General features: G+C 32.6%; 1 protein-coding gene across 3 annotated transcripts; it reads right to left on the reverse strand.

The window, feature by feature from the left end:
• Window positions 1-103: 103 nt before the first annotated feature.
• LOC149725771 (syntaxin-binding protein 1-like) lies at window positions 104-14,031 on the reverse strand. Of its 3 annotated transcripts, none has more exons than XR_016386355.1 (17): window positions 13,882-14,031; window positions 13,318-13,367; window positions 12,681-12,762; window positions 12,071-12,220; window positions 10,495-10,598; window positions 9,971-10,119; window positions 9,330-9,390; window positions 8,885-9,039; window positions 8,297-8,404; window positions 7,679-7,805; window positions 7,026-7,245; window positions 6,647-6,759; window positions 6,120-6,301; window positions 5,371-5,534; window positions 2,605-2,753; window positions 2,059-2,210; window positions 104-741 (listed from the first exon to the last, which is right to left on the reverse strand). XR_016386355.1 is itself a non-coding variant. In XM_089891155.1 (15 exons), the coding sequence occupies exons 1-15, from the start codon at window positions 13,907-13,909 to the stop codon at window positions 4,456-4,458; spliced, it is 1,773 nt and encodes a 590-aa protein (XP_089747281.1). In that variant the 5' UTR covers window positions 13,910-14,031; the 3' UTR covers window positions 3,554-4,455. The 3 variants fall into 3 exon arrangements, 1 of the variants encoding a protein (XP_089747281.1); XR_016386354.1 differs by lacking the exon at window positions 104-741 and adding an exon at window positions 1,073-1,482; XM_089891155.1 differs by lacking the exons at window positions 104-741; window positions 2,059-2,210; window positions 2,605-2,753 and adding an exon at window positions 3,554-4,535.
• Window positions 14,032-14,393: the final 362 nt, after the last annotated feature.

Raw genomic sequence — 14,393 nt, forward strand, 5'->3', positions numbered from 1 at the left:
TTCAGTTTATTTTCCCAACTAAACAAAAACATGTTAGCATTAAAACTGGTTTAAATACGATTTGCTTTGACTGTTTAGCTTTTTTTGTAGAAATAAACATAACTTTTAACTTCTGCAACGTAACAATTTTAATAACATGTGTAACAGATTAATAAGAGCTAAAATATAATTGCAAACAATAATATATTTAAACATTGCATGCAAAATGTTCCCATAGTTAGTATGTACTAAATTTTGCAACAGGCTACAGAAGTGACAAATTTTGTGCGAAAAACGCAAATATACCAAGTACAGCATTATATTTGCTGGTGTGTTTACATTATAAATATGAACTTTATTTTGGTGGCGAAATTAAACTTTTCTGGAAAAGTAGTTATTTAAGAACTTAAAATACATTTTCTATGTCTTGTGCAAAGGTGTAACTCCAGCTTAAGTTATATGACTAATAAAAAATAGTCAAAGAATAATAAAAAGGTATCCTCACGACTCCCATGGACCGTTGTTAATTGTTTAAAACACGATCAGGCTATTTGGATATTATGAGCTAAAAGTGTCTTAACTTCCCCCACCCTACTATATTACACATACCATTATAATACCACACATACTATTATGACATCATACATTCCACTATGACATCACTCATCACGATTCTTCTATAGATTTTAGAATCTAAATCTTCCTAATGTTCAACTGTTCATCAACAGTCCAATTCATCACCTCATAATACAGTTTCAATACCTGTATATTATGATGATGAATAAATGAAACTTATTTATCCTTGTATGATGAGGCAATGACAGTAGTTATAACACTGATGGTCTGTTTCATTCACTTCATGACTGCTTACATGTTACCACATATGTAACTTTGTGGGTGGTGGTTTTTTGTCTGACTGACAATTTGGACCAGTGACCACTGGATGGGTACAATTGCCGTTATTGTCTTGCCAAAGGACACATCAAAAATATAGGGAACTTTTTCACTGGGAAACAACATTTTTGCGACATAGTTATAAGTTACCAAACAAGTGAATTAAAAATTGATGTTTTAGCAGAAAACAGATATCGGATATTATTGTTATCTTTATATTAACAGTAACGATGGAATGATTAACTTCGACAGAACATCAATAAAATACACAACTTTGATTTGATCTACAGAAAAAATAAACAGAAACATTAAAATCACTTTTTTCTTTTTTTTTTCGCTAGGAACTTCAGAAAAAGTTTTAAACGGAAGACTTTTATATTGCTTTAAAGAGAAAATAATGAAAAATCACAAACAAATGACATGTAAATAAATATATCGTGTTAAAAATTATTTAACTCTCATTTTTGCACAGATGTTTCGTAAAAGTAACATTATTGTTGAGTGCCGCTGAAAGCTGGGTTTTCGTGTCCGCTAGATGGCTCTAAAGAGCTAAATTCTGACATCATACGATTTTTACGACCACGAGAACTTGACCTGGATCGTGGAGTCCTAATATTTAAAATCTGATAAAATTTGCGCAAAAAATGTTCGGTAAATACACTTTAAACATAGGGTGGAATTCATGTTATTCATCATAGGATACTAGTTTAACTTTTGTTGTGCGTGGTAAAATTCATATATTACATATAATATTAAATTGAAAAACTTTATACAAAAGTAAAAATTCACCCACATGAAACTTTATACAAAAGTAAAAATTCACCCACAAAGTTACGTACATGGTAACTTTTATTTGTTATAAGACTGTTGCTTCCCTGTCCCGCGAGGATAAATATGTTACATATATTCATACATGAATATGAAAACATGGATAATCAAGTTGCATTCATTTATTTTTAACTCAAAAGCGGACAGGAGGTATATAACAGAACACCCGTGCTATAACGACTGCCATTACCCCGCCACGCGAGGATAAATAAATAATTAACAACAAAGTTACATACATGGTAACCCGTAATCTGGCATGGGGTATATAAAACAGAACACCCGTGTTATAACGACTGTCATTACCCCGCCATACAAGAGGATAAAAAGATTTATTCACAACATAACACATAAGATTACCTTTTAGAAGAAGACCTTCCCCTATTCTCCACTGTTTCCAGATTTATTTCAACCTGGTCGTGTTTCAAACTTGAAGAAGTAGAACCGTATCTAACACGATTGTTGTTGTTCGTGTTTGCTGATGTCATAATAGGCTGTATGATGTCATTGCCCTGTCATAAAACGAAAATTATTAAGATGTTTAATTGGAAAAGTCTAGAAGTTGTGTACTGCTATGATTTATCAATTGTTCTAACCTAGTGGTCACTTAATTGTCAGCCATGCAGAAAAACAATCATTCCCAAAGTTACATATTTGGGCACAAGGTGTGTGAAACAGAACACCAGTGTTATAATGACTGTCGTAACCCCGCCATGCGAAGATAAACAAGTTACATTCCTTCATTCATTCATAATACATCAATATTAGCAAAAATAATAACCTTTTTTCCTTGAGATTGAACCATACACAAGGATAAACAAGTTATATTAATTCATACATACATTATTACCTAAAACGTGAGGATAAACAAGTTACATTCATGCAAAGCTACCATGCAAAAATAACCTTTTTTTTCTTAGAGATTGAAAGTCTTCGTAAACTCCTACGAAGAGCGGACGGTAACCCGGCTACCAGCGACCCATCGCGTCATTGTCCTTCAGTAAGACTCGCTACTTCTGCCAATAATTCGTTCGGCTGCCAGAAGTGAGTGGAACCTTAATATATTGACAGTTTAATTAATATTTTTAATTTTATTTCCATTTTAAGAAAATGTGATAAATTTTATAAATCTGACCCTGATTATTTAGAATAGTTCTATTCAAATGACGAGACTGGCGATGCCATTTAGGCGAAATATATTTCTTCATTACTATTAGTGGGTGGACTTGATTTTTGTTTGTTACGAATTTTGTAGCACTTTCACTTTGTTAAAATACAGCTACAATCTTAGCAGGGAACCTCATTGATTAATGCGGTGAATGCAATATACTTTGGCCCTGCTTGTTTGTATAGACACCTAACAGCAGGGTAAAATCTGGGGTGACATTGTTAAAATACAGTTACACTCATAGTTGTCAAACATAGAGAACCTCATTGATTAATGTGGTGAATGCAATATACTTTGGCTCTGCTTGTTTGTATGGACACCTAACAGCAGGGTAAAATCTGTGGTGACATTGTTAAAACACAGTTACACTGATAGTTGTCAAACTTAGGGAACCTCATTGATTAATGTGGTGAATGCAATATACTTTGGCCCTGCTTGTTTGTATGGACACCTAACAGCAGGGTAAAATCTGGTTTGGACCCAAAAGTGCCAAAGCATATGATGTCACCTTTATTTAAAAAACAGACTTCTAACTTTTCTCCTATGAAGTATTGAAATAAGTATTCCTACCCAACTTATCTGGTTATTTACCATGTGACTTACACTATAATATATGCGTTTTCCTGTACACTATATTTCAGCTTAAAATTTTACTATTCTTTAGAACAAATTCAAATTACGACAGAATTTGACATCAAAATTTATAACCCGACAAAATTTCACGCTAAGGTTACAACAAATATATAAATTGTTTCTTTGTAGATATTGATTAGACACATAACATGCTTGTATATAAGTTAGCTTGTATATAAGTTAGTTCATAATATGCAGCATTGTATCTATAGTAAAGAGTGGGGAAAGATGGGACACCATTTCATTCTATTTTCTTGTCTTATTTAGTAGTAAACAAAGAAAACTTAAATATTTATAAAACCGTTTTCCGCTTGACTCCCATAGACCGTTGTTAATTGCTTAAAACACGATCAGGATATTTAAATATTATGTGCTAAAGGTGTCCCGTCTTTCCCCACCCTACTATATATATATGTGTTAAAAATGGACAAACAATTTTAAGGGGGGATATTATTGTGTGATAAACAGGTCTATTCTATATGGGTGAAGTCCCATAGTGAGACCTAGAATATAGGCCAGAGTTGGCCCATTACCACAATTCTGTAAAAAGTACATTACTTTTTTGGTATTGCAGATTAAGATAGTACGAATGCTGTACAAAAAGAATGTTATTTTTAACTGGAATGTAAAACTTTACAGAATTATATAACCATATCATCACAATTTTAAAAGAGCTTTGTTAAAAAAACCACGATTAGGAAAAAATTCGGAAATATCATAGGATATTATGTGCTAACAGTATCTATCTTACCCCATAGTAATATAATGGGTTTTGAATTAATATATTGTTTAAAAAAGCCTTATATGTAAAACGCTTTTAGATAAAAACAACATTAATTTTCATGCAAAAAATATTAAAAACATTTAATAAACCATCAATATGCGATTTTCAATTAAACCCAAGTGTTTTTTATAAGCGCATAAAATAAGTTTAATAAATGTTTTTTTTTGTTATTTTAGTCTCGAAAGCTTATAGTTTTCGTCAGCCTGCTAACGTCTTCTAAGAAAGAAACTGGTTTCGCTACTAGCGTGGAGCCTAGAATTATTTATTATTTGTTTATAATTATAATTTTAATAGAAATATAATCGTTTTTTGTAGTATTTATACGATTAGAAAAAGTTTTTATAAGATTATAACAATTTTTTTTAAAGTTTTTATACAATAATAATAGGTTTTTATAATATTTTTTATAGTTTTTTTACGATTATTATAAGTTTTTATAAGATTATATAGTTTTCATACCATTACAATAGGTATTTATAAGATTATGACATAACACAAGGACAGGACAACAACATATAGAATTGTGACATCATAATATGTGATTTCATGCATGAGTTGTTTACATACGGTATCCAAATCGAAGCGGTTCCAGGAGCAGGATAGCAATAATATAAAAAACTTTGTTAATTATGGAAATCAAATAAAAAATTGATCAGTTTTTTATTTTTTTTATATTGTTACTCAACTATTTGCATATACATCATATATGGGTGAGGTTAAACTCGGAATCAATAATGTAACTAAATACAGATTCTACTTTACAATGTGTCTTTGTATTTATATGTGAACAGAAATATAATTATAAATTTAAACACCAGACAAAAGAAAATGAATAAATTCAGAAAAACTAGGCAAAAATTTAAATTTAAAAAAATGAACAAAAAAATTAATAAATTTCAAATTTCGAATAAATTGTGTACCAAAAATTTTTAAAAAAGGTTGAAAACAATAAAATAAACAGAAACTAAGCAAAAATTGAAATTATAAATACACAAAAAAAAAAAAAAAGGATAAACAAAAAAAAATTAGCAAAAATTGAAATTATAAAAAAGAAACAAAAAAACAATAAATTCAAAATGTTACTGACCAATCAGAACCTCCCATTTGTCTCCTTTGTCTCGGAGTCTCTTTGTGACCTCATAAGCGGTTCTCATCTCGGAGCACGACATTCCTCCGATAACAAATATAATGAGACGAGGACCAGATTTGTAATCCGATGGTCCTTTGTCTTTGTGCCAATGGTATCGAGCACTGAGAAAATAGACAAGGATTTAGGTCAGGGGAAATATAGAAGAGTTATATAATGGCCCGTAGCTTATAGTACACAGATAATTTTTTAATTTTTTCAAGTCTCGTCGCTGCTACCAATGTGGGCGTATGTGTCCTTGGGCAGCAATTGCTCCAACCCAGTGGCCACCCATTGTTAAAAAAAAATTGTTTTGGTAATTTTTTTACAATGTACATTTTTGTGCAAGTAGTAAAGACAGTAGAAAACATGAAAAGATTTAGGTCCAGTTTCGTCACGGCTCGTCACTCTCGTGTATTGTTAAACTATTATTTTTATGCCCATTGTAGGCGTATGTGTCCTTGGGCAAGACACTTAACATCAATTGCTGCAACCCAGTGGTCACTAATGGGTTGTCCAAATTGTCAGCTGTACAAATAAACAATTACCTACAAAGTTAAGTACACGGTAACTTGTAAGCAGCCACAAGGTGTATGAAACAGAACACCCTGTTAGAACGACTGTTGTTTTCCAGCCACGCTGGGATAAATAAGTTACATTCGTTACATACATAACCAGTTTAACATAAACCAGTATAAACCAGTTCTTACCTCTTCACACTGGTACTCCCAGAACCGGATCCTCTCCCAGAAAGAAATGGGAACAACCGTTGGTCTAATTTATCATCAATTGCCATTTCCATGATGTCTTTTATAATAGGAACCCAACGTGATAACTGGTACGTTGCCTCATGCTCACGTCTCTCCAACTTCGGTCCACTTTTCTTGCGGTTCTAAATTTTTGAATTTAAAAAATAATTTGTGAAAAGTGATGCAACCAATTCAAGGTTATTGTTTCGTTGACACTTTGTAAAACTAGCTGTCAAAAATACTGAAGTGTCGGTCAAATACAACTTAACTTATATAAACCCATGTGAAAAGTGGTGCAACCAATTCAAGGTTATTGTTTTGTAAAACTAGCTGTTAGAAAGTTACATACATGGTAACTCGTAAGCAGACACAAAGTGTATGAAACGGAACACCCGTGTTATAACCACAATCATTACCCCACCACACAAAAATAAAAAGTTACATTTATTCATTTAAGTTATATTCATATACAAGTCACATTGATTCACCTCATTATTTACTATGGTGACCCCAAGATGGTTGAAGTTTCTGATGGACGCTTGATCAGCTTCCGATATTTCAGCATGGTGGATCAGTTTCTTCAAGTTTTCTTCAGGAATCCCTGTGTAAAGTATATATGTTAGTAGTTATATATGTGTTAGTCTATTCTGTTTGTAGTTGCAGTTAAAATCTGGGATGACATTGCAAAAATAAAGTTACACTCATAGTTGTCAAACATAAGGAACCTCATTGATTAATGTGGTGAATGCAATATACTTTGGTACTGCTTGTTTGTAAAGACACCTAACAACAGGGTAAAAACAGCCCTCAAAAAGAGTACAAAAAGTAAAAAAATAGAAAATATCAAAACCATACATACATACATACCATTTTTAAGCACAATGTACAGCAGAATGATCCTTATTTTATCGAACGGCTGTACATCTTTATCCAGTAGAATATGGACCACACTTTTCATGGGTTCTTTAATATGGTTTCCCTTAGCGTCCGTTCCCATAACCAGGTCCTGTTCCACTTTACATAGCTTATCGACACGGTCTGTATATTGCTTCATACAGTCTTCTGCCATGTGTAAATGTGTAGAGTACTGTAGAGATATGAATGAATGTAAATTGACGGTATGGGTTCAAGGCTTGATGCTGCTACTATTGTGGTTCTTGGCCACTAATGGATTTTTGTCAGTTTTTTTTGTAATATATGGCTGACAATTTAGACAACCCATAAGTGACCACTGGGTTGGAGCAATTACAGTTAAATATCTTGCTCAAGGACAAAACTTTTTAAAATGGGTAAATTGTATTTTAAAGTGTAAAACTGAGGTGCAAATGGAAAAATTTGTGTGTTATATCATAAAAGACACCCCCAATGTTACATCTATTGGTAAATCTGTGAAAATACAGATTGAACAAGTTATCTAAATGAATGGGTTCAAGGCTTGATGTTGCTACCATTGTGGGCGTTAATGGGTTGTCTAAATTGTCAGCCATATCGAAAATAACATTCAAATAATTAAAACTTACTTTGCTGAGTTCTTTTTGATACTGCGGCATCTTCTTAAGCATATTAGACAGATCGCGCATGGTTGTTTTCTCCCCACTGTCCATTCTCTTCTCCTTCGCAAATGACTTCAAATGGGACGTCACTTTCCTGCAAAGAAACATCAAGATTTTGTTTTTAACAAATATATTTATTTAATTATTTTTTTTAAAGTTTTTTGAGTTTTAATAACTTTTTTTTAAATTTGTAACAAAATCAGAGGTGACATTGTTAAATATGTTACACTTATAGTTGTCAAACATAGGGAACCTCATTGATTAATGTGGTGAATGCAATATACTTTGGCTCTGTTTGTATAGACACCTAACAGCAGGGTAAAATCTGGGGTGACATTGTTAAAATGCAGTTACACTCATAGTTGTCAAACATAGGAAACCTCATTGATTAATGTGGTGAATGCAGTATGCTTTGGCTCTGCTTGTTTGTATAGGCACTTAACAGCAGGGGAAAACTATTTTAGGTTTAAAACTGGGATGCTAACCTTTTTTATCCGAGTGCCAAACTTTAGAAAATGCCACAAGCGTTTAATTGTGGGTTCAACTTGACATATAATATATATTAAATAAGATGCCAATACTCACTGTGAAACAACGGCAATATGTTCATGGCGGAGCGACACCCATAAATCGTCGTCCTCGTCAAGTAGGACTTGTTTCTCTGGTTGTCCTGGCTGCTGTTGGTTCTCATATCTAATAACAACAATAGAATCAACATAATATAGTAGGGTGGTGGAAGATGGGACACTTTTAGCACATAATATCCAAATATCTTGATCATGTTTTAAACAATTAACAACGGCCTATGGGAGTCGTAAGGATACGGTTTTATAATTCTTTGAAAGTTCTTTGTTTACTACCAAATGGGACGAGAAAATAAAATGAAAAGGTGTCTCATCTTCCCCCATCCTACTATAACATAATCTTTTTTATCTCATCAAAACAGTAGCGAAGATCTGATTATTAAAACAATTTTATAGATTTTTCTGATACAACTGATATGCCAAAACCTAAACAAAACAGTATAGACACTTAACTGCAGGGTAAAAGCTAGTTTAAGGTATAAAATTGGGGTGCTAAAACACATTATAATTAAAAATTCACAGTAAAATGCCATCCTTAATATGACGCCATGATACAGTATATGAAGCAAATCCATAACAAGGCGCTTACTTATAAACATCATTAGATATTGGCAGCAGGTCCTGCACCATTGCTTGGTATGTGAGTTCATGCACAAGCACCGATACCGGGTCAAACCCTCGGTCTAATATTATCAACTGTGAGCGGGATTTATCTGGTCCTTCTCCCATGTCTGGTTTATCAGCCTATTCGATAAAACATTACATTTTTAGATATTAAATATAACTTGTTTGTTCTTGCGTGGTGGGATAAAACATTACATTTTAGAACTTCATTGTTTTTACTGTTTATTTTTAAATTTGCGTCAATTCTAATTACACAATGAATGAAAAGTCTAAATGAAAGTAACTTTATCCTTGTGTTATAACACAGGTGTTCTGTTTCATACACCTCATGCCTGATTACGAGTTACCATGTATGTAGCTTTGTTTTTTAAACATGTTATATATGCCATACAGTATAATTATTGACCTACTTTAAAACCATCCAGTTTGCTTTGAAGTAATTGTGCGAGCAGCAGAGACTTTTCTCCTTCTCTGTGGGTTAGTATAAATATTATGATTAAGTTTAAACTAAACACTATATTCTATATGGGTAAGGTCCTTCCGTCCTTGCCAGGGGATCCAGGTTTAGACCAGAGTTGGCCCATCACCCCAACACCCAAAAAAACACACATATATATAAGTATGATTCAGTTCTAAATTAAACATTCTATTCTAGAATAAATGAATGTAACTTATTTATTTTTGCATGGCGAGCAATGACGTTGTTCTAACACAGGTGTTCTGTCTCATACACCTGGTGCCCGCTTACAAGTTATCATTTGTGTAATTTATTGCAAAAAACGTGATTTTAAAAAAAACTTCCTTATTTATCTTCACATGGTCGGCAATGACAGTCGTTATAACATGGGTGTTCTGTTTCATACACCTCGTGCCCACTTACAAGTTACCATATATGTAACTTGAGCAAAAAATGTGATTTTTTTTAACTTACTGTATGTATTTAATTGAAGGGTCAACGACAGTCTTATAACATCTGCTCCATACACCTCGTGCCCGCTCAAAATTTACTGTGTATAAAATAAGCCAAAAAATGTGATTTCTTTTAACTTACTGTCTGTATCTAATAGAAGGGTATTCTCCCAACACAGCACATAATGTTGAAAGTTGTTCAGCGACTCTCTCCATGCATTTGTCTCTCTTATCCGTGTGGCCGGGACTGTATATAGCTTCAAACGAATCAGGGCAGTCCAGTGTAAAGACCTAAGGTTTGTGGGGTTTTAGGAGCATGTATAGTAGGTTGGGGTCAGATAGTTTATGTTTTTTTTGTCCCATTTGGTAGTAAACAAAGAATATTTACAGAATTATATAACCGCATTCTCATGACTCTGTAATAGCATTGGTAATTGTTAAAAATATGATTAGGAAATCTGGGATATTTTGCACTAACGGTATCCTACTTACCCAATATACTATACTTGTTAAAAAATGATTATGAAATATGGGATATTATATGCTAATTGCTAATGGTACCTTTTTGGGCTGTTAAAAACAGGATTAAAATATGGGATATTATGTACCAAAATCTATGTACTCTAATTTGGCGACTATGCAATGTAATACATACATCATACACACCTGAGACTCATATGGTAGAAATGCTATGTTTACTTCCTTGAGCGACTTAATGTACTTAGATACATTGGATTGGCACAGCATCTTGAACAGTGGGTCTGAGCACGCTGTGGAAAAATAGAAATCAATATATTGGAAAATATAAGTGGATCTAAGTGGTTTATATTTTATTTTCTATGATGTTTTCTTGCTAAGGGTAACAAAATTTAACATTGGTAAATTTTAAGTGATATTTGCAGTTGTCAAACATAGGAAACCTCATTGATTAATTTGGTGAATGCAATGTACTTTGGCTCTGCTTGTTTGTATAGACACCTAACAGCAGGGTAAAATCTGGGGTGACATTGTTAAAATACAGTTACATTCATAGTTGTCAAACATAGGGAACCTCATTGATTAATGTGGTGAATACAATATACTTTGGCTCTGCTTGTTTGTATAGACACCTAACAGCAGGGTAAAATCTGGGGTGACATTGTTAAAATACAGTTACATTCATAGTTGTCAAACATAGGGAACCTCATTGATTAATGAGGTGAATGCAATATACTTTGGCTCTGCTTGTTTGTATAGACACCTAACAGCAGGGTAAATCTGGGGTGACATTGTTAAAATACAGTTACATTCATAGTTGTCAAACACAGGAAACCTCATTGATTAATGTGGTAAAGAGAAAGCTGACCAACTAATGTGTTTATGCATGCTTTGGTTTTAATGTATGCGCATAGCAGAATACTTTACGGCTAATTCCCTTCTCATCGTTAACCTGACCTTCGTTATTGTATTGAAGAGATAAATGAAAGTAAGACAGTCGCTATAACACGGATATTCTGTTAATTTGTTTCATACATCTCGTTCCAGCTTACAAGTTACCACATATAGAACTTTGTGGGTAATTATTTTTAATTTTATGTATTTTCTTATGTATGGCTCATAATTTGGACTACCCATTGGTGACAAATAAAAATATGTAATGCAATATGCATACATCAGCTTGGAGTACATTAGGCTTTAGGTCATATTTGGCATGATAGCATATACTGACAATGGATACTGGGAATATAATGGTAGGAAATGATGAGGTTCTAGGAAGCAACATAATACATAATGCATAATGTAGCAATAATGGTATGTAAAACACACAATGTATATGCTAATGCTATCCTATAGTATAGTATATATAGTGGGGGAAGATGGGATACCTTTAGCAAAGAATATAAAAAATATTCTGATCGTGTTTTAAACAATTAACAACGGTCTATTGAAGTCCTGGGGATATGTTTTTTTATACAGACTAAACACCGGAAATACACCACATTTTTATACCAGATAAGCCTTTGAAATATTATTTACATTATGCCTGGTAGCAGAAGTAACAGAATTTTAACTTTGAAGAAAATATGTGCAGACTAAACTTCAGAAATACACTCTGTTTTTATACCATATGACTATAAGCCGTTGAAATATTGTTTACATTATGCCTGGTAGCAGAAGTAACAGAATATTATGGTTTAGAAAAATGCATGTCGAGTGCAGGCTCCAGATAAAAAAGTTAGAAAGTAACAGAATATTAACTTACAATCAGTGAAGAAAATATGGACGTGTTTATATTTCCTGTCATCCACAAAGTCATCTATGATATGTTCGACTGAATCCTTGCATGGAGTGACGAAGTATACGACTTCAAATGCTGGCATTGGCTGCCTTGTTTTTGTAAGGTCTTCAACCACTGTGAAAATTCATTGGATTAATTAGTGTGGGAAATGAGGCATTTCCGGGCAGAAATTTTTGTGTGTTGGGGTAATAGGCTAATTCTGGGCTTCAATTTGTGGGTGTTGGAGTAATGGGCCAATTCTGGCTAAATTCCCTGGCACATTTGGACAAAACATGGACAAAACCCTGGAAAAATTATGGACAAAACATGGACAAAACATATTAAAACATAGGCCCAATTTAAGTCACAAAGTAGCCTATACCTTTTCAATTCTAATTTGAAAATGGTCCATTTAGAACTTAACTCCATTAGAAACCATTGATTTATAAGTTGAATGTAAATTACCCTCAGCAGAGAAAATCAATACCTAATGACCTGCACACTGAACTGAATACAGCTATATCTAAAACAGGGGCAATATTGATTTTTTTGCTGCTATGTTCTATAGTAGGCATACATATAATTATGTACTTACATGTTATACCCTCATCTATTATATCTTTCATTTTACAGCAGGATGAAATGATTCTGACACTTAAACGGTCCAGAACAAGAATCTGGAAATGAAATATTTTAATTTCAATTATTATGATATATAAATGGAAAAGAACAAGAAAGAAAAATAACATCGTTATAACACGGGTGTTCTGTTTCATACATATATAAACATTTTACAAAAAAATCTGCAAAACATGATAAGTCTCAAAATGTAGTCAGGAAAATTTTAACTAAATGATATATATATATATATATGGCCCATTACCCAAGTGCTTATATACATACATATATATACAAATATATATATATATCTATAGGTTGTAAACTGCCAAATCCATTCTATTTTTTTTAAATTGTTAACAATGATATAATAAATATTAGTTTTAGATATACAATGGTGTAAATATGAAATACAGTAATAACTAGTAAGCAATGGGGAAAGGAACCATATTTGTTTTAAAATCCCATTTATGGCTAAACATTGATTAAGAGCTCACTTTCAAGTTATAAAAAAGTCTTTTACCTTCTAAACATTTAAAAAGACAAACAAACTAATTAATAAAATATATATATACTGTATATATAATATGAATTTATTATAATAACAAACATACTTTCCACTTTGATTTAGTTTTCACTTGTCTCACCACATCGTTCATGATGCCTGTAATATGATATAAATATTGTTTATTATTACATATATTGCTAATGAAAAATTAGTTACACTACATAATGCAAAGTTTTTTCTAAATTTCATTTTTCACAAAATGTGTGGATTTTCTGTTAAAACCTTTTTTGTGCCTGTTGGCACAGATCTGACGTTAACTTATAAAGATGAATTAGGCATCTTTCAATTACAAATCCTGTGTGCTAAAAACTTAATATATATAATATATATATATATATATATACAGATTTGACCCAGAAAGTTAACTTTTCACTAGCGCCAAATATCCAGTTTGTGTTTATGTCTGTTTCAGTGCTTGGCAGGTGAAATTATTTAACCGAATAATCAAACTATATAATATTCAGAAAAAAAACTGGCACTAGTGAGGAATCCTCTGGTACATTGCAGAATAGGCTGGTTGGAAGTGTTAGAGGTCGGTGGTTAGGGGTTGATGGTTAGTGGTTAGCAAATAAGGTGGGGGGAGATTCTTCACTAGCGCCAAAAAACTTACGTTCTCCAATAAGAGCCTTAAGCGCCATGTTACTGCTTAATCTTTTAATACAATAAGTAAGATACAATACTGAGAAACATAAGTAAACATACAACACAATTTATCTGAAACAAAAATAAATTTATGAATGTTTAACATAAAATGAATGAAAACTTTTTTTATGTTCACATGCCGGAGCAATGATGATAGTCGTTATAACACGGGTGTTCTGTTTCATACACATCGTGCCTGCTTACCAGTTACCACCTATAACTTTGTGGCAGTATATCTAATACGTTATTCTGCACACACACCCTTACGGAAAATATAATAACTGCTGAAACTATTTTTTGATACAAAAAAAGCCGAGTAAATAAACCTCAAAGAAAACAACAAGAAAAAAGAATACCATTTGGCCTACACGCTTTGAGCAAAATTGCCAAAGAAATTTCATAAATGCACTGCGTCAAACTATAGGCATTAGTTTAGGACAAAGAGTCGTAAATAGCTTTAGTTATCCAAGCAAACATTGG

This window comes from Ciona robusta, chromosome 13 (assembly GCF_009617815.1).
Source record: "Ciona robusta chromosome 13, ASM961781v2".
Lineage (NCBI taxonomy): Eukaryota > Metazoa > Chordata > Ascidiacea > Phlebobranchia > Cionidae > Ciona > Ciona robusta.

Bases quoted from the DNA above. Each gene is read 5' to 3' on its own strand.
- LOC149725771 (XM_089891155.1), bottom strand. From the start codon at position 13,909: ATGGCGCTTAAGGCTCTTATTGGAGAAC. The intron at 13,368-13,881 runs GTAAGTTTTTTG...ATCATATTACAG, and splicing joins TAAGGCTCTTATTGGAGAAC to GCATCATGAACGATGTGGTG. The intron at 9,391-9,970 runs GTAAGTTAAAAG...ACTAACCCACAG, and splicing joins CCTTCTATTAGATACAGACA to AGAAGGAGAAAAGTCTCTGC.